Source organism: Bacillus rossius, chromosome 3 (assembly GCF_032445375.1).
Source record: "Bacillus rossius redtenbacheri isolate Brsri chromosome 3, Brsri_v3, whole genome shotgun sequence".
NCBI classification, from domain to species: Eukaryota; Metazoa; Arthropoda; class Insecta; order Phasmatodea; family Bacillidae; genus Bacillus; species Bacillus rossius.
In genome coordinates this window covers 84,677,953-84,700,680 of record NC_086332.1, presented here as the reverse complement: position 1 = coordinate 84,700,680, position 22,728 = coordinate 84,677,953, and the positions used below count along the sequence as shown (strand labels likewise).

General features: G+C 36.6%; 1 protein-coding gene across 1 annotated transcript in view; it reads right to left on the bottom strand.

Annotated features, from left to right (window-relative positions):
- The window catches only part of LOC134530990 (kelch-like protein 18), a 68,065-nt gene that overhangs the window by 14,128 nt on the left and 31,209 nt on the right, over window positions 1–22,728 (bottom strand). Inside the window, exons 7-9 of the mRNA XM_063366398.1 lie at window positions 20,212–20,434; window positions 7,417–7,633; window positions 1,038–1,207 (exon numbers count right to left, since the gene is read on the bottom strand). Of these exons, the coding sequence (XP_063222468.1) occupies window positions 1,038–1,207; window positions 7,417–7,633; window positions 20,212–20,434 (610 nt within the window). The remainder of the gene's footprint in view (window positions 1–1,037; window positions 1,208–7,416; window positions 7,634–20,211; window positions 20,435–22,728) is intronic.

The window sequence follows — 22,728 nt, the reverse complement described above, 5'->3', positions numbered from 1 at the left end:
ACATGATAAGCAATGATTTATTTATATTTTATATGTTTGTATATTTTTATAACATTTAAACCAGAAGATATGCAGTAAAACCCCATTATTACAACCCCTTTTCAAGGAACCCTGAAAATGTTGTATTAAAGAGTCTAAAATCTGATGGAAATCACCAGAAAATTAGTTTGAAGCTCATTGTGCTGCGTTTCTCCTGGCGATCGCGTTACTGTGTTTATCTGTGCTGTAATCATTTTGGTGTCCAGAATATCAGTTTTGTCACATCACTGGGTACTCTTATATATCTCAATGTTATTGTAGTGTTGTCCACATTATCTGTTCAGTATCATATTTGGGTTCGTCTGTTTGTTGCTGTGCTGTCCAAGGTCATAGTTTGTCTTTAGTTAGTGTCCTTGTTGCTACTGTCTCGTCATTTTAGCCCCCCTGTGTCCGTCTGTACTAAATTAATTTTTTGACTAATTCCTTCCATAGAATTTTCTGTGCTATTTATTTTTAAAAAATTTTTTGACATTGGCTGATTTTAGCTGTTTCCAGTGTATTTGCATGATTTTTTTTTTTGTAGTTTTCATATATTTTTGTCTATTATTGAGGTTTCTTATGACATACAGTGTGACCAGCAATGCCATATGTTCAAAATAACATCAGGAAGACTGTCAATTAACATAGCATATTCAGAGCAGGCTCTTTTGCTTCTAGTCGATTTACAGCTACAAAATTTGTTGGTGATGCAGGACTACCATTTGCTTAGGTTTCCTACTACCGCCCTTGGTATAAAGGTGAAAGGGTAACACATATTCAATCCAGAAACCTTAAAATAAAATTTTTCAATCAAAAAATTCCTTGAACTGGATGAGAATTAAATCTGCATGACTCAACCTGAAAACCTTTGGCCCATCATCCTAGTATCCTGACCATTGGCTCTAAAAGGTGGACATCAATACTGAACGGAAAGACAAAAAGCTCACCCAGATTTTCCTGTTGGTCAAAACTTGCCACATGGCGTGTTATTCATACACTGAGCGTGAACTGATACTTACTGGTTGGTGTCTGGGTCGTACATCTCTACCGTCTGCAGGAAGGTGGAGCCGTCGTACCCACCACAGACATACAGTTTCCCATTGAGGGTTGCCACTCCCAGGCGGCATCGTCTTGTCTGCATGGGGCCGACTGAAGTCCACTTGCCCGTCTGAGGGCTGTAGCATTCCACCTGCCAGGTAAATAATCAAGAAATGCTTGAAGTGAAACATATTGCACCTTGGACTACCAAGCAAACAATGTTCAATTTACAAACCACATGAATAGTTTCCAAAGAAGTAGTGTTTGGTATGCTCTTTGGACCATACGGAACAAAAAAAAAAAAACAAGATTTTATTTTTTCTTAGTGCTGTACTATAATAGCAACTCGCAATATTTTTAAGTGAGGCAAGCTCCGTCCTCCTGTGTAAAAAATGAATAAATCATTTTGATTAAGAGAACATTTTAATCCTCCGGGTCGGATATTCGCCTATTGTGTACAGCCATATCTTCACAAATGTGTTACTTTCGTATTTTGTTGTGCTGCATGTTTTGTGTTTGTGTTCTTGTTTTGTTTCACCATCTCATACATGTATGCACATAGACTGGTCATGCTAATCTCTGAAAAGGTTTCTTATGTCTCATGTCACAGAGTAAGTACTTCTCTTTCACTTTCTCAATTTGAATTTCATTGTTCCAATTAATTTTCAAGATAGAAAGTTCAGACAATATAATGGATTATTCTTTGATGTAATATTGGTTCATCATTCTTCTTCGTCATTTGTTTGTGGTCAAAACCTTGCAGTGTCCTAATCAGTTAATTTATTTTTCATGACCAAATTGTATAAATAGTGTTTATCATTGAATTAAACACTATTATCTACATAATTTTATGTTATGTAGTGAACTTCCTTAGAGGTTGGCCTGTCTCCTTTCATTTGTTGATTGTTACCTATTAGTCTGTCATCTTCAAAATAAGTTTGCAAATGTTTTTGTTGAATTTAAAGTTTCAAGAGAGTAAAATTAAGCATATTAATGAAAGAGTTAAAATTTTAACAAAAGCACTAGAAGTTACTGTTGGCAAGCTACATGAACTGCGGTAAATGAAGCTATTAACATCATGCCAGCATAACTACTCCAGAATGATTCTCACCAGCAAGATTGAAACACTGAATTACTTTTTGAAAAACAGACCAGGATCTCAATTTAAGTGGTCGACACAAATTCAATAATTACCATGTATCTCGCTGAAAATGAACACGTTCACTCTACCACCATTGTTTCTGCTCTCAACATTAGGTGGCCAAAAATTAACCTCCCCAATTTATCTGGCCATTGGAAAGAATGGTCCACATTTTCTCAGTTGTATCAAGCAACTATCCACAAGAATCAAGCTTTGTCGGATGTGGAAAAATTTAGCATCTGACTAGTTGCTTAAAGTGTGAAGCTGTGTAGTTAGTCAAAAATCTGTCAATCACTAGCAACTGTATGTTGCTTGGGAACTCCTTTATTCCCAAAATTAGAGCAAACAGAAACTCAACAATCTTCATTTCAACAGAATTTTGATCTCCACACAGAAGCTCTTCTAACCATAAGTACATTTTGTAATTTTGTCAACACATTCAATGAAAATGCTAGAGCATTGGAGGCCTTAGACTATAAATGAATTGAATTTATTTTAAGCTCTATTTATCAACATATAGAGTGAGTGTAAAAAGTATTCGTAAACTGAGCTTTTTTACAAAAAAATAGTGTATCTCTATCGAAGAATTTGATAAACAAATAAATATAATCAATTCTTCTTCTCTTGATAATATTGAACAAAAAAAACTAATGAATAGTTTTTTGAACAAAGAAATAACGAAATATAGTGATTTCAAGAAGTACAAAAAGAATTCTTACATTATGAGACCAAGGACAACATTCAATGTTAAGTCGGGAACACTGTTCGTACATTTGTTTACATCTTTCGGTTTGTCCTTCCCTCCATGTCTATTGACAAAAGTTCCTTATTTCATTCAGTTGTTACTTTTTACTTGTCGAAAATGGGTCATAAAGGAAAAGAAACTATTACAGTGGAAGAAAGAAAAATTATTATTAGGCTCCATAATCAATGCAAAAGTCTCGTGCAAATTTCGACGATAGTCGGTCGAGCCCGCTCAACAATTCAATCCATAATCGATTAATTTGGCATGCTAAAAACTGTAAAAAAATGTGCACAGAAGTTGTCGACCACACGCTCTTTCACGTACTGATGATAGATATATTGTGCGTCTTATCAAAAAAAAAAAAACCTAAAATATCTGCTCCGATGATTGCTGCTACCATGCAAGATCGAAATACAAAAGTTTCAATCAGTAAAGTTCAAAATAACCTGCAGGAAAATAGATATCATGATCGAGTAATGAAAATTTTTTTTCAACAAAACTAATCGCGAAAAATGACTTGAATTCACCAAAAAATACAGAAATAAAGACAGTGATTTCTGGAACAAAGTCATCTCCGATGAGAGTAAATTTAATATTTTCGGTTCGGATGGGAGGCGTATAGTGTGGCAAAAAAAAACTCCGAACTGCATCCAAGTCATTTGATACCGACTGTCAAACACGGCGGTGGTTCGGTAATGGTGTGCGCGTGTATGAGTGCTGCAGGAGTCGGAATGTTACGTGTTATTGAAGGAACAATGAAATATAAGATGTACATTGACATTTTAAAAAAAATTTAGCAGTGAGTGCCTAAAAACTTGGACTTCAGAGTGATTTTACATTTCAACAGGATGACAGTTATTAATTATTTTGCAGTTGATAACCTACAGATCTACATTAAATGCAATTTACACAACTAGTTACATACAGAAATACATAACTAACTAATCTGTTAATATTTAATTGTTATACACACTGCAAATACAGTAAGTCCTCTATTTACGTCGTACCGATTTACGTCGTTTCGGATTAACGTCGCTAATGTTTGAGTACTCATGTTTCAATTTAAGTTGTCGCCGATTCACAATAACGTCGTTTACACTGACCGTAAATCTTTATTTTAACCAAAACACCGTATATAATTTGTTTATAATTCTTTGTTTCCTTCGGTAGTTAATTTATGCTATGTAGCGTAAGCTACACGTTCACCGCCTTATCTTATCATACATAATGAGGGACGCTTCCTGCTTTTACATACAGTATGTACTATATATCTGTTTTTATATTTCAATCAATAAAGGTAATAAAGCAGCTGGTTAAATAACCATTCTATAAAGCTGAGAAGTACTAGTTGGACTTGTTTCCCACTCTGTCGGTTGTCATTTGCTGATAAAATTGCCTGTTGTCACGTCTGTATGCCAGCGCTTCCGGCCGACCTTGGGCCGTGGCCGGCCGGTGGCATGAAACATGGCTCATTTTGCGTCGTTTCTATTTACGTCGCGGTTTTCAGGAACGTAACCCCGACGTAAACCGAGGACTTACTGTAGAACTGAATATAGTGAGTTATAAGGAAATTTCATACAGCAACAATGTATAATTAAATTTAAGTATTATTAGCTTAAACAGAAATATTAAAAATTACTCTATGGAGCTGTACAGTTAAATACTAAAAATTCAGTAATCAACAGCTTTGGAATTGCTTATTCTGCTTTTAAGCAAGGTAAAAATATATTTTTGGAAAACAAATGCTATTTTATCACACAAAAAAGATTGTTCTTTAGAATTCTTGGTTCAGTATATTTTAGACTTTGGATATAGCTGGATGTAATTAATATCAGCAGTTGTAGTAAAGCTGAATATGTTAAGGCTTGATTTATCCTGTTTTATCGCATAATTGTCGCACTTACATAATCGTAGCACCCATTATTTGGGCGTCAAAATTTGAATAAAAAAAAAACCTCTCGCGTAAACTTCACATAATGTTTTTGGTTCCGCTATTAGATTTCGAGCGCTTTGTGTGGTTATTTTTTCCATATAAAACGTTGTATTTTAAAATAGAAATCTAATATTTATTCGGACATTACCTCTTACTTACAGTGGAACCTCATTATTACAAGTACGGGATACTACGAGACCTTCGTTGTTACGACAGTTTTGTAAAGCACTGTCAGTTTGCCTATGTAAATCATACTAAATTAAACTGGTAATTACGAGTGATTCCTTGTGGCCCTTTCGTAAGTACGAGTGATCTGAATGGCATCTTCAAAAAAAGAAAAAAACACAGTCAGTTGAAAAAATACGCAGTAAACACAAGACACTTGCGTGGCTACGCGGGCGCCAGACGGACTGGGTCCTTAGCAGGTATGAGTAATGGTAAGGGGAGGAAGAACTGGTGACAAACAACATGCACTCTCTCTCTTTCCCTCCCTCTCTGTTGACGGCGTCAGTCGCTTCCCATCCTAAGTCGGCGGAGGGGTAAATCTAAAAATAGACCAGCCAACACCCTTCCTTCATTCCTTCACTCCTTTTTCTTTTCATAGCTTAACTACCCCCCCCCCCCCCCCCCCCCCCCCCCCACGAACAGTAAACGGCGCCGGTCTTTGTATCGGGCCATTTCATTTTCGATTATATCAAAAACCGTTGTAGATACAAAAAAATTCCATAGACACACTTTCTATTCGTAATTTTATTTGCTACAACTTTTATTCAACACTTTTTTTCACTATAGTGCACCGTTTTCAAGTTACAGTGTGAAATTAAGACTGTTTGGACGGTCCAGAATCTAACTTAACTTTTATTATTTTATATTCGGTTATTACGAGTACTCGTTACGAGGATTTTTCCTGCCGTTGTCAGCTCTCGTAGTAGCGAGGTTCCACTGTATTTAATTAACGGAAATACGTAGCTGTCTGATGTGTAAATTTTCTTTTAAAAACGTTTTTAAACATTATAACGTTCATCTTTTCGTCTGCGTCGCCGCGGTGTACCGCTTACAAAAATGTAGCCAGCGCTCGCAATCATTAATGTTTGGTTATGTTGCTTCCCATATAGAGCGCACACACGTAGTCGAATATCGATATCTCACCGAGTGCATGCAGCGCGTGCTCTCGGTCGAGTGCCAAGTTAACTACATCTGATGGCCTGCTCTCTTTCGTGGTGTGTATACGGCGATAGTTCGGCTTGCATTTGGATCACAGATTTTATTTTTCTATTTGAAGTTAAAAGGTTTTTTTTGCATGACTTAATAATTTTAATTGTTTGGCATGCTCTTTTATACTCCATGTTTTAAATAAATGTACTTTCCATGAATAGGTTTTGTTTTTATGAATAACTTTATCTGACAAAAATTTTATTTTACGCATAATCGTCGCACCCCTACTTTTCAAACTTGATTTTAGAATAAAAAGGGCTACGATTATGCGAGAAAAAACGGTAATTTTACTACAAGATTTGGTGTTTTCAAACCTTTTCTACGAAGAACAGTTAATTAATAATTTATTAACTGTATCAAAAAATGAGTGAAATTGCAGCTAGTTCTACATGTTGAAGATAGAATAATTGTTCAGCTACATCAATACGAATTCACAGCAAGAGACCCCCAAGTATGTAAAATGAATTATTGATTGTGGAATATTATTTCAATCGTTTATTGGAAAGGGCAGTTTGTTTTAAGAAGAAACTATTTTATATTAACTTAGACTAGAGACTTCTCATCGGTGACCAGAACTTTGTGTCAACATTTTAAAACCAGAGACTTTTGGTCAGGACACATAGACATTCAAGAGACATCAATGAAGTGACCAAGATCAGAGAACTCAAATTCAGCAGTTAGAAGATTAAGTGTCGATCTACACATCGATCAAGGCTGTCTCCGCAGTTGACTATGTGTATGACATTGTGATGACCAATGCCAATATTTGTATTTATGAATTTTGAAACAAATAGTTTATTATTCGTATTCAATTCGATTTTGAATACTGACACTTCGAAAAAATGAATACTCAGTCATTTATGAATACGGCTTTGCAGGATCTCGACAGTCTGTAAAAATTCAGAATCAAATTAGTTTTTCTCGTTGGGTGGTGACAAACTTTCCATAGGATTTACATACTGTTTTAGGGTCATTTATGTGGAGTTTTTTGGTACATCTGGCCATGTAAATATTGAGAAGACTAATATAGTAAAGCTGGATTTAACACAGTAATTCAGAACCATTACTAACACCCATGTTATCAGCTAAAGTATTTTACAGAGAAGAGAGTCCGGCATGTCGTTAAAAATAGATTATATCAGCATACTGATAAGGATAAACACCTGACTGTGAAAATTCATTTTATGTCAGGTTACCTGCTATCGCACGTAACAAGTCGGCGCTTCGCTTTACAAAATAAGGCAGTGGCAATGCTAAGCCCTACAAAACTTAAACTAATTACTAACTTCATCACAACAGATGATGATCTGCACCATCGCTACTCACAGAGTCGAATATGGAAAGGCCGTCGTGGCCACCCAAGGCATAAATGTGGGCGTCGAACGCCACGACGCCCCCGGCGCTGCGGTGTCGAGTCATGTTGGCCAGGTAGGTCCACTCGTTCCTCTCAGGGTTGTAGCACTCCACGGTGTTGAGGGAGGTGACCCCGTCGTAGCCCCCGCACACGTAGAGCCGGTCGTTGAGGGCGGCAGCTCCCACCGCACTGCGGCCAGCCATTTGCTCTCAATGACCCTCTCGCACACATCACAACATTCACGAGGCCTGTTCTGGTTTCAATTACATCTCAAAAGTACACATATACTAATAAACATCAAAATTATTGCAGAAATGTACTACAAATGAACTAAAACTATAGTGCCTGAATAAACAGTGTTTTGCCATTTACAAGAAAATGAGTCATTTTTTATAATTGAAACACAGGTAGTTAACATTATATCTGAAAGGTGCAGTTGGGTGTCAGACCTGACATACAGTTTACACATGGCAAATGGAGAAGAAAAGAAAAGAAAAAAAAAAGCATTTGTTACTGCAAACAATAAAACCCGAGTAGTGAGGGCCATTTTTAAATGTCATAGAAAAAGACCAATTGTATGTATGACATCTTTATTTTAACTATAATAAAAACTGTGATTAAAATTAAATATTTTACACTTTCCCTGAACCACCATTTCCAAATAAACATAGCAACCTGGATACTGTGTCCTTGTTAACATTGATATACATACTAGCTGGACGAAAGAGCCAGCAGTCTTATTTTTTCCCCATTAATTCTCACATGCCATTTTACTATACAATAAATACATTTATGAGATTAGATAAAACATGGAAAAGTGAGAGAGAAAGCTGTGGAGTAGTAGAGATCAGAACAATTAGTGATTGAATAACGTACAGGTTAATTTTTAAAAACATTACTTCTTTTTCTGTTTATCTGTATGGCTCTTAGCCAATTATTCCTTATATGTAAAATAGCAACTGCTACAGATTTTAAATTGTTACTACATATTTTGTTAAATGATACCATGAGCAAAATTTGGATGCTAATAAAATTCACAGATATTATAGGTAAATTTACATAGAGAAATAGTTGAAAAAACTTACATTTAGTGATGGCTAATATGAAAATGATGGTGGGTGGGAGGTACATGACTATGTCTGAAAACACTGAAATTTAGACTAAACAAATGCTGTAACAAACAATGTTGATGTAATAGCTCCCAGTTATAGTCAGTCTGAGACATGGTTTATCCATAGGTTAATAATAGTGTAATTACTAGGAATGTGTGAGGACCATTTTCATCAATATGAATCAAAGTCAAAAATAACTTATGATTCTCCTGTGACAGCTGACTAGCAGCTTTGTAAGTAATATATTTTTTACTAAAAAAAAATATATCATAATAGCTTAGCAAACATTTCAGTGAATAATATTATTAACATTATAGTTCATTTATCGTGTTTCACTTGTCTAGATAAAAACAATTATTTATTTTTATAATAGGTATTACCTGAGCAATGTAAGCTAATATCTCAACAATTTCTTGGCACATGATACATGTAAACAATTCCCACCTCCTGCCAAAAAGCAAACCTACTTCGCTCTCATGGCTGTTGTATATGCATCTACAAAAGAAATAAAATATTGTTACGATTTACCGCAGGTTCGTAAAGGATAGCCCAATTAAAGATTTTACTACACTACGCAGTTTTATTTATTGCCACTACTTATGTCACTTACAAAAATCTTCTAAAATGGCAAATAATTAATTACACTTAAAGAAAGGTCTATTCCCCAGTCACTCCTTCCACACACCTCGATGGGCCGCACCTCTGGCGCAACTCTCGCCGCAGCACCCCTCGAGGATCCGCTCGACTCCTCGCTCGCAACTTCGCTCGGGACTCCGCCGCGCCCGCAACTCTATCGCCCGGAAACTCCGCCGCGGGAAAACTCCCGACTCCACTGAACTCACTCACTCCCTGCCCTGGAACCTTCGTCCAAGGACTTCGCCACTCTGCCACACCCGCGGCACTATCGCCCGGAAAATCCGCCGCGGGAGAACTCCCGACTGAACACTCCGAACTCAACTCCTCCGGCCGGCGTCCTCGGACATATATATAGGCCCCAGCGCAATTCAAGAACTCACGAGAGCGGCCGGGGCCTGTTGCGTTATTCCGCACAGACACTACGGTATAAATCTCTTGAAACACGTGTCGGCGGCTCGCATAACTCCCAGCTGTCCGGTGTCAGTTACGTGTCAAAGGCAGGGCGCCGCGTGGGGAGTGGTGAGGAGGGGGGAAAGCGACAATCCTTGTTATTTTACAGGCGGGCGCTGCGCATATCATATTGCGGCAGTCGCCAGCCAGCTCTGCACCTGCACGTGTCCTGGCCAATGTCACGTTCGTAACAATATATTAATGTCACTGCAATGCGTATGACCTCTTTCCCATGCAAATAAATGTATTATTAGTACAGTAAAACCCATTGAAGACGTTTCTGCATAATACGTTTTCCCGCTTATTAAGTTCACAAAATTATTTCTTGATCATTTCCATACATCTCTATGTTAATTTTTCCCATTCATAATGTTTGCATTAATAGATGCTTTCCGCATATAACGTTCAGCGTTTGTGGAAAAAAATAAAATAATTTTTATCTTTAAAATTTTAAACTCTATTTGTTTTTAATTTTAAAAAAATTAACTTGTTTCCAAACGATAACGAAACAATTTGATCTTGCATATACAAGTAATGGAGGAACCATTAAACGCAAGGCATTATGGTTTGAAAAAAAACTGAAAATAATATCAGAAGTTGATGCAAATCCTTTGATACCAAGAGTGAGTATAGAAAATAACTCGGGATGCCGCCGTCTACTTTGAACGGAATCATGATGAAGCGAGACCAACTTTTGGCTACTAATGTTTCGTCAAAGTGTAAAAAAATGAAGATTGGTAAATACGAAGAAGTTGAAATTTTACTCTTGGCGTGGTTTAAAGAACAGAGGGCACTTGGAATTCCGACGAACAGCCCCATTTTAAGAGAGAAAGCTGTACAAATAGCACATAACCTAGGTGTTGAATTTCATGCTTCAAATGGCTGGCTCAACAGATTTAAGAACAGAGTAGGAATTTACTATAGAACTGTAAGTTGGGAATCTGAGAGTGTGTGTGATGATACTGTCCAGAGTTGGATAAACACAAAGTTGCCTGAAATTATAAAGGACTTTGAACCAAAAAATGTATTCAACATTGATGAATGTGGTCTGTTTTTCAACATGCTTCCAGAAAAAAACCTTTGTTTTAAAAGGTGAAACATGCCATGGAGGCAAACAAAATAAGGAACGAGTGACAGTTTTATTGGGTGCCAACATGGATGGCACTGAAACCTTACCATTGCTGGTATTTGAGAAACCAAAAAAACCACTGTGTTTTAAAAACAAAAAGAGTAAAGACATTAACGTGCAAGTATGCAAACAAGTCTGTGTGGATCACAGGCAGCATTTTTGAAGACTATGTTAGAGCATTGGATGCAAAGATGGGGTGCAAAAATCGGAAGATTTTGTTTTTCATGGATCACTGCCCTGCTCATCCCAAGGAAATATCCAACCTTAGAAATATCCAGATTGAATTTTTTCCACCAAATTTAACATCCAGGCTTAAAAATTCTGAAACAGCATTTTTGTAAGCGCCTTGTGTTACGATTTATAACAAGAATGAAAAGTACCAAAACTAGTGGTTATAAAATCATCATCCTGGACACCATGCATTTCTTAATGCTTCATCGGTATTGCTTGACTCAACCATCATTAGAAATTGCTTCAAAAAAGCATGCTTTGATGCTCAACAGTTTAACGATATTTTCCCTGAAGAAGCATTGGAGGACAGTGAACCAACTGCATGTGCTTCTACATGCAGTGCAAATTGGAAAACTCTTCAAGAGCACCTAAATTTTTCATGCAATTTTGAAGATTATGTCTCAGTTGATGATGCGGTTCTACCATGCGAGTCACAAACCATCTAAGATTGATGTAAACACACAAGGATTTAACTGAGGATGAGACTGGCAATGGGGACTGCGATGAAGGTGATTCCACTTCCATGCCAACTTACTCCGAAGCACTTGACCACCTGGACAAGCTGAGATTATTTTTTCATGGAACACCAAATGTTCCAGATAGTGTGAGGAAGAGTTTATGGGAACTGGACAATTTTGTGTTGCGTCAGAACGAAAATGTGTTGAAACAAACAACTCTGAAGCAGTATTTTACAAAACACTAATATTAGCTTTTTTTTAGTGTTTTGATAAATGTTTTTTATTGTGCTTATTAAAAAAATTCATTTTAAATAATTCAATTTACTGATAAAATTGTATAGTTTTTCCAGCATGCCAATGATAATTGGTGTCATTTTGAGCTAAACAGTATGCCACTTTTTATTAAAATTTGTTTTTATGAAACAAATGTATTTCCATGTTAAGAAGTTTTTAGCATCCAGTCCCTTGAATAACATCTTATCAGGGTTTTACTGTAGTTGTGAATTAGTACTCGTATGTTCAAAATTGTGGTTAAACATTGTTACCAAGTTTTTTGTTACTGTAATTTTTTAATACTGAAACTAACTTCACTCTTTGACGTTCGTTACTCTCCATTATTGAAAATGTTTCTCGGCTAAAAAAAGCCAATATTTTTTAGAATCGCACAGACCATGGAAAGGGTACGTGGCCAACCAGTTCTCTTCCCCTTCTTTTCCTCCAACCCTTCTGGAGACGGTCTACCGCACCCCTATACAAATAACTTTCAAAGAGTTTGGCGATAACATTGAGCAGGTGGGTGGAATGGGCCACTGCCACCCCTCCCCCTCCCGCAGTAGTAAAGTATGGCAGAAAGCAGACAGCACAGTGCCATACTGTTTACATTCCAATAAACTGAGACGGTTCACAGAGACTTCACTTGTGCACATAGAATTCTAATGCAGACGAATATATGTATGACCCATTTTATTTTAGGGGTGACCCTTACCATAAAAATTTAAGAATTTTATGCTCAAAATTTTATTTGCGATCCATATGCAGGGGCAACCCCTCTGCGGGTAAATACTAGTAAATACGGTATATTTGGGACAAGATTCTATGGTGAATTGCGATAAAACCGAAATAACACCAAAAAGCATGTCAATACACCACATAACATCAAAATTCATATTAATATATCACAAAGCATCGAAATGCGATTAAAATCATGAAACTTATCAGCATTTTCAATCAACACTAACTTTAATGACAAATACCTAATCTATCTATTTCAATGAAAGTGATTTAATTAGCATGATGTTTGTACCACATTTTAATAAAAAAAATTGGAAAAAGGTTACTTTTTAAATCTTGGAACGGTTATTAGTTACTAATTTTTACATTACGACTGTAGAACATATTTCAAACAAACAAATACTTAACCGAATTATTTTTTTTGTTCCGAAAAGTTGAACTTGCTTATTACAATCAATACCAATATTATAAATGCGAAAGTAACTCTGTCTGTCTGTCTGTCTGTATGACTGTTTGTTACCTTTTCCCGGCTAAAAGGCTGAATGGATCGTAATGAAATTTGGCAAGGAGATAGATTATATCCTAGGGATGGACATAGGCTATCTTTTGTCTAAAAAAAATAATCTTTAAAAGGGTTAAAAATATATATATCTTAATTTTATGTAATGTATGTAATAGATATACAAACTGTTAGTATCATTCCTCTATGTCTGCCGAGCAATAGCTTTCAAGCCATTACGTTACGTTTTGCTATTGTAAGGAATTGAGTAGAGAGTAAGAAAAATTAAAGCTCTGCATCGTAGTACCTCAATACACCAGTAGATGTCACTATTAGTTTTTTTATTATTCATTTTATAGTTTGCAATGCCTAACTAATATTATAAAAGCGAGTGTTTATTTGCTATGCCATGAAATTTTGCATAGAGATAATTTATGGGCTGGAGAGTGACATAAGCTCATTTTTATGTACAATTCCAGTGGAATTTTGTATATACCTCTAAAAATAAGTATTTTTCTATTGTTACATTTTGTTTGGTTGATTGCAAGGTAAATTTATTTATATATGTTTTTTTTTATTTAATTTTTTTAATATATATTTTCTCCCTACCTAGGGCACCCATAATTCTTTTAAATTTCACGTGTATGTTTTCAATGTCATATTAGAGGTGGGTTGTTACAGCAATTTTCGGTATCTGTTCCAACCAGTTACTGATACAGTAATGTACTAGTAACAAGTAGCTGATACTTCTGTATCAGCTACAGCAGTAGCGGTCCCAGGAAGCAACAAGGTATCAGCATTCTCGTTACAGGTTACACATCCTCCGTGCCGTCATCACCCGCGTAAAAAGGTATCAGTTTTCTCTTTCCACGTTCTTCTTAAAAAGGTATCAGTTTTCTCATTCTACATTCTTTGTAGTCGTAAAAAGGTATCAGTTTTCTCATTCTACATTCTTCGTAGTCGAAAAAAGGTATCGGTGTTCTCTTTCCACGCCTTTCGTAATAGGAGTCTTCAATCTTTGCAAGGAGCACGCACTGCGCACTGAGCGTACTTTGAGAGAAGCCTAAGATGTACATCAAGCTCTGTCCCTGCCCGAACACACCCGAATATTCACCTTCGGCCAACCTCCGGATTTGTTTTATTTTTGCGCAGGAAAAATGAATTTAAATATTAAAAGTGGTCGGTTAGGTTAGCTAAATTAAAACACTTTAGAACACTATGGACGGTTAGTTAGGTTAGTATAGCTACATTAAAATAAACAGAGAAATATAAATATATATAAATAAACCCGAGGTCGGCCGAAGGTGTTTTAATTTCATTTAATTTCTTATATATATATACTTACTTACCTACTTATACACACTGTAATGAATAGAAGGCATGCCACAAATTGACTTTACATCATGTTGAGTGTGAAGGTAGTCAGCGACAGAATGTTCGCTCAGCAGCTTAGCTTCTTTCCCACACAACTGCTTGTGCTGTAAAGAGATACCGGTATCTCGGTATTTAATACATTTACAGAGGTAGGACTATTAGTCAAATCCACAAAACCATTGACACTGTTAACATCATTATTTTCAGGGTTTATTTCTGACAGGGACTCCAAACCTCCTGGACTTTTTCCCTCTACTGCAAGTACATCCTGACGTTTAACTTGTACATCAACATCTGCTTTCTGGAAAACATCACAAACCAGATAATGGTCTTCTTTGACATGCAAGTTAACAGCACTGTTATTTTTCTCTTGAAGTATACCGGGATTTTTCCCCAGCATTATGGCTTTAATTCTCTACAATGCACTTAAAGGTGTTGGATGATCATACATGCCACCTTTACATCTAACCTGAGAAAATAAATTTTCAAGGGAGTCTTGATTCAATCTGTGCGTTAGAAAATACTCCACATCATACTTAGATTTCAATTCGCAAAACAAACTCTTGACAGCATTCACTGACATGACAATTCCTTTCTGGAATATCTGAACACTGTTCTTCCCTCTACATCTCAGTGTGCCTATAACATTTTGTGTTTCATTCAGTACAGTATTTTGGTCATTCAGAAATTTCCCATACGCACATTTTTGTTTTACTTGATTAAATGGAGTGAAACTGTTCATTATTCAAACCAGCTGTTCACCAGTTCAATAAAGCCTGCAACACTGTCAGCTTCTTGTTCACTCAAATTACCAGTATTTCGGCTATGTTGTGACATAAATACAGTATCAGAACTTACAAGCAGCCACGTAATATTCCCGTTATGTTTATACATTCGTGAGTTTAGGGTTTTCCCTCGTGTATTTTAGATTATCTCCTGCTATAATTACTCAGACTTTTACATGCCTAAGCTTAAATTATTATATGTTTAGAAATAAAAGCCACTGTTCATGTTATAAAATATGTATATTTTGCGATTTACAATGTTCATTGCCGACTATAAACGTCACGTTTTTCACAATGTTTTTAGGCCTACTAGCTAATCTTATATACACTTAAAGTAGCCACAGTATTTTTTTATTTCAGCAAATATATTGTGTGTTAATTATTATTTTATTGATATAAAATATAAAAAATGTAAACACGAGGCTTACGACACTGCACTCAGTGTCAATTTTTTTTTTTTTTTACATTTGATTAGCTCAACTGTTGTTTCTGCACGAATAGGATATAATTTCGATCGAAAATACATCAGCATAATATATAGACACGGCAGGTCATTTCCCGTGGCAGCAGGACACGGCAACGGCAATTCATTTCCCGCGGCAGCGATGGGGAAAAATGGGTGGGGGGAGGGAATAGCCACAAATTGACGTAATTTGGCCCCGCTGGTTCGTATGTACAACTCGGTCGTAAGGACAAATTTTGGAGAACCGTGAGTGTACGTAGAATCGAGGTTTCACGTACTCTGAAGCGCTTGACCACTTGGACAAACTGAAGTTATTTGTGCATGGAACACAAAATGTTTCTGATAGTGTGAGCAAGAGTTTGTGGGAACTTGACAATTTTGTAATGCGTCAGTCGGAAAATGTGTTAAAATAATCAAAGCTGACACAATATTTTTCAAAACAGTAATTTTTTTGCTAGTGTTTTAATAAGTATTTTATTGTGTTTATTACATTTAATTCAGTGTATATAATTCAGTTTATTGATGTAATTGTATAGTTTTCCAAGTACTCTGATGATAATAGGTGAGTGTAATTTTATAGTTAATACAGTGTGTTATTTGAGTAAATTTGGTTTTTATATAGCGACTGAATTTTAACCAATGTATTTCCCCTGTAAGAAGTTTTCCCTGTTAAGAAGTTTTTAGCATCCAGTCCCTTGAAAAACGTCTTAACAGAGTTTTACTGTACATAGACTTCAACTTGTATTAAAAGATAGTTGTTTCATCAAGAGTTCTGTCTCGAATCTTGTGTCAAATTGCAAAAAAATAGTAACCCACTTCCATCATTCAACTAATTCTTCCAAAGTTCTGAGGCAGACACAGATATCCTTGGGACTTCCTCAACATGAACTGATCCAAGACGAACCTACGCGTTGGAACTCCACATTCCACATGCTGCAGAGGCTGTGCGAGCAACGCACTGCTATTGCAGTGGCCACTGCCTCAATTAGTTTGAATGTAGAATTAACCAACAGTGACTGGGTGCTTGCAGAAAATTTGGTGAAGATCCTTAAGTTAATTGATGAGGCAACACATTCTCTCAGCTCATCTAAAGCTACACTCAGAGATGTAATACCTATTATTACAAGCCTAGAGTGTGCAGCAGAGAAGTTCTTAACAATTCAAGGATTGGGTTCCATAGCGAGAGATATTAAAAGATCACTTGATACAAGATTTGGTCATATTAAAGATGACCCGTTCTACTTGATAGCAACTGCTGTTGATCCTCGTTACAAAATTAGGTAAGGAAGACAAATAGTCTTTTCTTTATTTGTGATTCTTGACATGCAAACAATTACTTTTAAGTAGGCCTATTGCTGACATATGTAAATGGGGCAGTTGTGGTCAAAGAGATAATAGGGCTTGCTTCCCATTAAAATAGATGCAGGTTCGATTCCTGGTTCGGTCACTCCGTTTTCCCACGTGGAAATCATGCTGAAATAATGCAGTTGCAAGTGGATACTACATCATGTTCATGTCATTTCAGATTTATCAGCAACTGAAAAACTAGGCTGTACGAACATCCAAACCTTGAAATGCATCTAAAACTTTAGACTAACTGGTGTATATGACTGCATTTCTTATTTGTTGTAGACCATTTCAAGAGGAGAATACAGTGAAACTAGTAAAAGAGGAGCTCTTAAAAGCAATGACAATTACATGTACTGGTTTGAATGACAACATTCCAAAGCCCAAAGCGACAGAAGTAAACACTGCAGTCACTAGTGTCAAAAAAGCTTCTTTGTGGGCAATTTGCGAAGAGCTTATGAGTGCATCTGACATTTCCAGTCATCAACCTTCCCCAAGTCAAGCTGCAGAAAATGAATTGACTCAATATCTCAGTGAACCAAATTTGTCAATTAGTGCTGACATTTATAACTACTGGCATCATTCTCAACACTTGAAACTAAGATCAGTGGCACGGAAGTTCTTGAGTATTCATCCGAGCACTGTCAACTCTGAAAGACTGTTTAGTGCTGCTGGGGATATAGCAGACAAGAAACGTAACAGACTGCAGCCCCAGACTCTTCAAAAGCTGATGTTCTTGAAAAAGAATCTTACAGTGTTCGGATACACTTACTGATTTGGTTTTCAAAATAAAGAATAATTTTAGGTAGTTGGTAATTATCTAGAAAATGAGATTTTTCCAACCTATTTTAAAATTAAAATAATTGGAAATAGTGTTTTACATAGATCTAATTTATTTCCCTTTGCTGCAGACACTGATATTTAGTAGGCCTATTCAACCCAGGCCAATTTAAAAAATGTCACTGCAAGGACTAAATAATTTCATTATAAGTAGTAAAATGTGGGAGGAGGGATAGTTTGGGGTAAAACAAGAAAAATTAAAATAAATAAAAGTCTCGCCTTCAAATGATGTAAGTATCTACATTAACTGATAAAGTTTCATATACTATTAATTATTACAAAAAAAATTATTGTACCAAATGTTTAACAGAAATTAATTAAATAATTGGAATTGGAATAAATCGGAATCGGAATCGGTCAATCTTTGAAACAACAGTTCGAAAATCGGAATCGGTTTTTTCATGAATCGGCACATCCCTGATCCGAATAGAAGCAGTCACCTACTTTTGAAAAATAATAAATTTATTTTTCTTTAACATCAGAATCACTTCACCAACTCATTTTCTACATCCTTCACCAATGCATATTATTCTAGCAGAACGTCTATTGTCATGCTGCTGCAATTGTTGGTATTTTTGATATAGTGTACAACTTGAGGTTTTAATTACTATTAGAGGTGTTTCCTCTTGTTTTGGAACCTGAGATGCAGATATGACATTTTTTCGGTACAATCACAAATAACATGAAGATAATTGTAAAGCCTACGAAAAACTAAAATGTAAGTAAAATTCAGTTTTGTGCAACGTGTCTAACATAAAACTGAGGTTAAGGTTAGGCAGAAAATATTTTGGAGTGCAATCAAGCACACCAACATGAGAAATAAAAATTCATAGGATGCATTCCTTTAGCTAACATAGACAAAAACTTATAGGTACTTGTTTTTTTCAGACTTGCAGGCAGTTATGTTGGGTTTAAGATTGAAAAACTTAAGAATTATAAACTTAACCTGTACACAGACGAGCACATGGTTAAGTAACATTTAGTTTATGATTGAATTAGTGGTTGTTAATTCCAGCCAATAAAAACAAGTGAGAAAGCATCCATGTTAATTAAGTTGAAATTTTGTATTCGTAGGTTATCATCTGCATTTTGAAATTGATTTCTGTTTATAATCATTGTTGATTAATAATTTGTTTAGAGTAACATTTTTATTCATGGTAAATTTGGTTATGCACCTATGTACTTGAAAAACAGACACATGGCTATGACTGAACCTAAAAATTGCAATATTTCAGCTTGTAACCTAGAATACATACACAATTCAGAATAAAGTATATTTAAATTTAATATATAAATACCAGTTCATGTAATCCTAATATCATTCATTCCAAGCCACCATAAAATGGTTTAACAGTAAGAAACTATATTCATGTATAATAGCATAAATCAACCAGAAACACATCCAAATAATCAATTTCCAAAATCTTAAAACAAAATAAATATTGCCATTAGAGTTATTTATTTTTAATTTTCGTGAAGTCATCATATGGTACACACACAACCCCTCAAAATTCCTACACGACAATCATAAACCATTCCACTAGTATACATGGAGTCATATGTTAAGTACACAACTAATTCTTAATTCATAATTCTTAATTTTCAATCGTAAAACCCAGCTTTATAAGCAATGGAACACATCTGTACCATATTTTATTTTTAGGTTGGTTATCCTGCAACAAAATAATATGTTTACATTCCCCCCCCCCCCCCCCCCCCCCCCCCCAATAATTGATGGAGAAAAAAATGTGTACACACGGAAATTGATTTTACTCTAAGATATTAAATAAAGAGGTCATCAAGACATGGTAACACAATGTAAAAAGTAATTTTAATGCTGTTTTGTGGATGGTCAAGTATACTTACCACATAATGCTTCTTTTTTTTTTAAGTCTACTTGAGCTTTCTTGGGATGCATTTCAGGCCAACCCCTGTTTTCATGAGCAGTTTCTTTTTAATAAAAATCTCGTCCACTATTCGGGTTTATATGGAAATACCTATACTGACAGTGCTATTGGTCTTTTGACTGATTTATAGAGTGAATACAGAGGTGGAGTGTAGACTGAGTTATGTAGTACTGAATTTTCGTGGTGAACATCAACCATACCTTAAAACATGTGACAGGTTCACTTGGCCAATCTGCATCAAGAATGTATACAAATAAAAAAAATGGTGGAGGACACACTTTAAATTATTTCATGTAAACATAATCATAGCAATAAAACTCAACCTGTGCATTAAAAATGCTTTAAAAATTATAATTTCACCTCATAATCGTATTTCATAACGAAATAGATATCTAAAAAAACCATCTAACACTGACAACACAAAATGTCACATGCCTTGGAAAGCCTTAATTTCTCATACTTTTGAGCTCGGCACTAACCACCAGCGTACGTATCAGATGGAATAAATACACAGAGGAGGGTCACCTGCGCTTGCACTGCATGGAGGCGACGCGGCCCCAGGCCTTCTTCTGCGGGTCGAACACCTCGACGGTGGAGAGGCGGTCATAGCCGTTGTAGCCGCCGAACGCATACAGCCTGTTGTGCATGACGGCGACCCCCACTCTGCTGCGCATCATGCTCATGGCCTCGGCCATCTGCCAGGTGTCCACCGCCGGGTCGTACACCTCCACCGTGCTCAGGGAGTCTCCTGCCACGCGACACGCACCGCGTTACCCACCTGGCCTACCTCTCAGTTACAGCTTACAAACATGCACTTGTGTGCAGTTCAAATCGTACACACCATTGAATGTAGTACCTAACTCTGTGCGTACTTTTCGCATAAAATGTATCTCTAAGTTTTGAAATGTTTATTGAGTCTCTGATTTTACATCTTCATTTTTTACTAATTTTTTGTTTATTCATCTCTCTTAATCAGTCTGGATCGCCCAAAGATCCAAGGTTAGGGGGACTGACTATACGAGATTCTACTCTAGGGGGGGAAAAAATCTGATTTAAAAAAATAATGATTTTGAATCTGATGCTCAATTCTAAGCCCGGTAACCCCAGGTATTGGTGCGAAGGGGGAAGCTGTAATACAACTGAGGTTCTCATGGTAGGGTGATTCCGCGATGTCATTTCATTGCCTTCTGTAATGTGAAAGGATGTGAAAGGATACAAGTCCTGAACCCAAGAAGGAACTTTCTCACAAGTGAAAAATCCGCAATGACTCTAATTTATTATCACTGAGTTGGTACCCATATGGTATGAAGCCCACTATAATCTTGGATGTACCATCACCATTAAACCTCTGTGCATAACCGTGCAAAGTTAAATCCAAACATATCTTCTGTTTCCTCTTTTAACAGACCACTAACAGTTACTTAACAGTTGCTCATGATATTTGCATTTGCTCTTGTGTCTTCTTTCTAAGCAGTTAACAGGTACAGACAAACCCTATCACACTCACCCCAACCAGTTGACTTCTACGATGAGAGGGAGGCATGTGTTATGATCGCTAGTTGCGAAAATGACTCGTATCCCGTAATACCCAAATTCGTGATTTCCTGAACCTGTTATTTCTGGATTCTACTTCTGTACTGCTATTAACATCCCAGTATGATTTCGTTATGCTTGAGAGTGGATAGAAAAATCCTGTTTAATTAACCCAGAAGGCTCCTGGCCATCTGATAAATAACTATAACCCCCCATCCCCTCCCAACTAGCCGACCATTTTCACCACAGACCCATAAGAATATTAGTGCTCAAAGGAAATTTTTAGCAAAAGGTAGTGACTTTTGCAAGACAATAAAATGAATGGACACAAAACACACAGCAAATAGTCCATAGGTAACCATTATCAAATACTATTACTACAGAAAAACCCCGTATTACGACCCCTCACAGTTACCAGGTATAGGGTTGTGATAGAGGAGTGTTGTAATCCCCTGGCGCTATACATCAAAATAAGCTCTTTTTCACACGTGTTCAGTCATCATCTCTGACAAGAAACTGACAAGTTTTAAAACTCAAAATAAATTTATTTTAATAATAGACATCTTCAAAAAAGAAAGATATTCAAGAAAAGCATACTGGATCACCTCCTGTCACCAAAAAGAGAAATAACATGGGGTAATGTGTGGAGTGTGGCACAACCTTATCTTTTAACGTGTGCGAAGTCCATTCGAAACTGATTTCATAAGCAAAATGAAAGTAATTTTCATTAAAATGTTAAATTATTAGACGTGGGCCGTTACTACATACCACACCAGAGACGTCAAGAAGGTTACGCATTGTGACAGATTCGTTATCGCCCGTGCCAGTGGACAAGACATGGTAATGTTCCACACACAATCAGTCCAGGTGCTCAGTTAGGACCAAACAGTCTGAACTGTCAGTTTGGAATGAACTGAAGCCTTTTCCGTACGTGACCAGTCTTCTGGTTAGTGTTGTATTAAGATGTATCGTTTCATCATAGAATATGGAAGAAACATTGGATATTGAAATTCCAATTTAATTAGAAAAAGGAAAACAAATAGCAAAGCAACCAAAGAGTATAACAAATATGTCTGCCACATCACTCAGCTGATGGACTAAGGGCTGATTGACTGACAGTTTGAAATGGCGAGACGCTGTTCCCACACACAGCAGTTTGAACTGAGGGCTCTCAAGCCCACAGACCGAGTTGTTGGAAAGCCATCAGTTCAGACTGATCAGTCCACCGTCCTTTCACACACACACAGCAGTTCCAACTGTTCAGTTCCAACTGATAAGTCTGAACTGACAAATCGGACTGATCATGTGTAGGGGCCTTTACGAAGAGAGAAGGGGAATGCAGGGAAGGACAGGACGACTGACTGCAGCCAACAGAGCAGTGTGTGCCGTGCTTGGGGGAAAAGGGTGTAGGTTTTTTTACCACACTGTGAAGCAAACCTTTTTGGTCAACCCATGGGGAAAGATAATTGCTGGAACTATCAGAGATAAACATCATGAACAGCAGTGGAT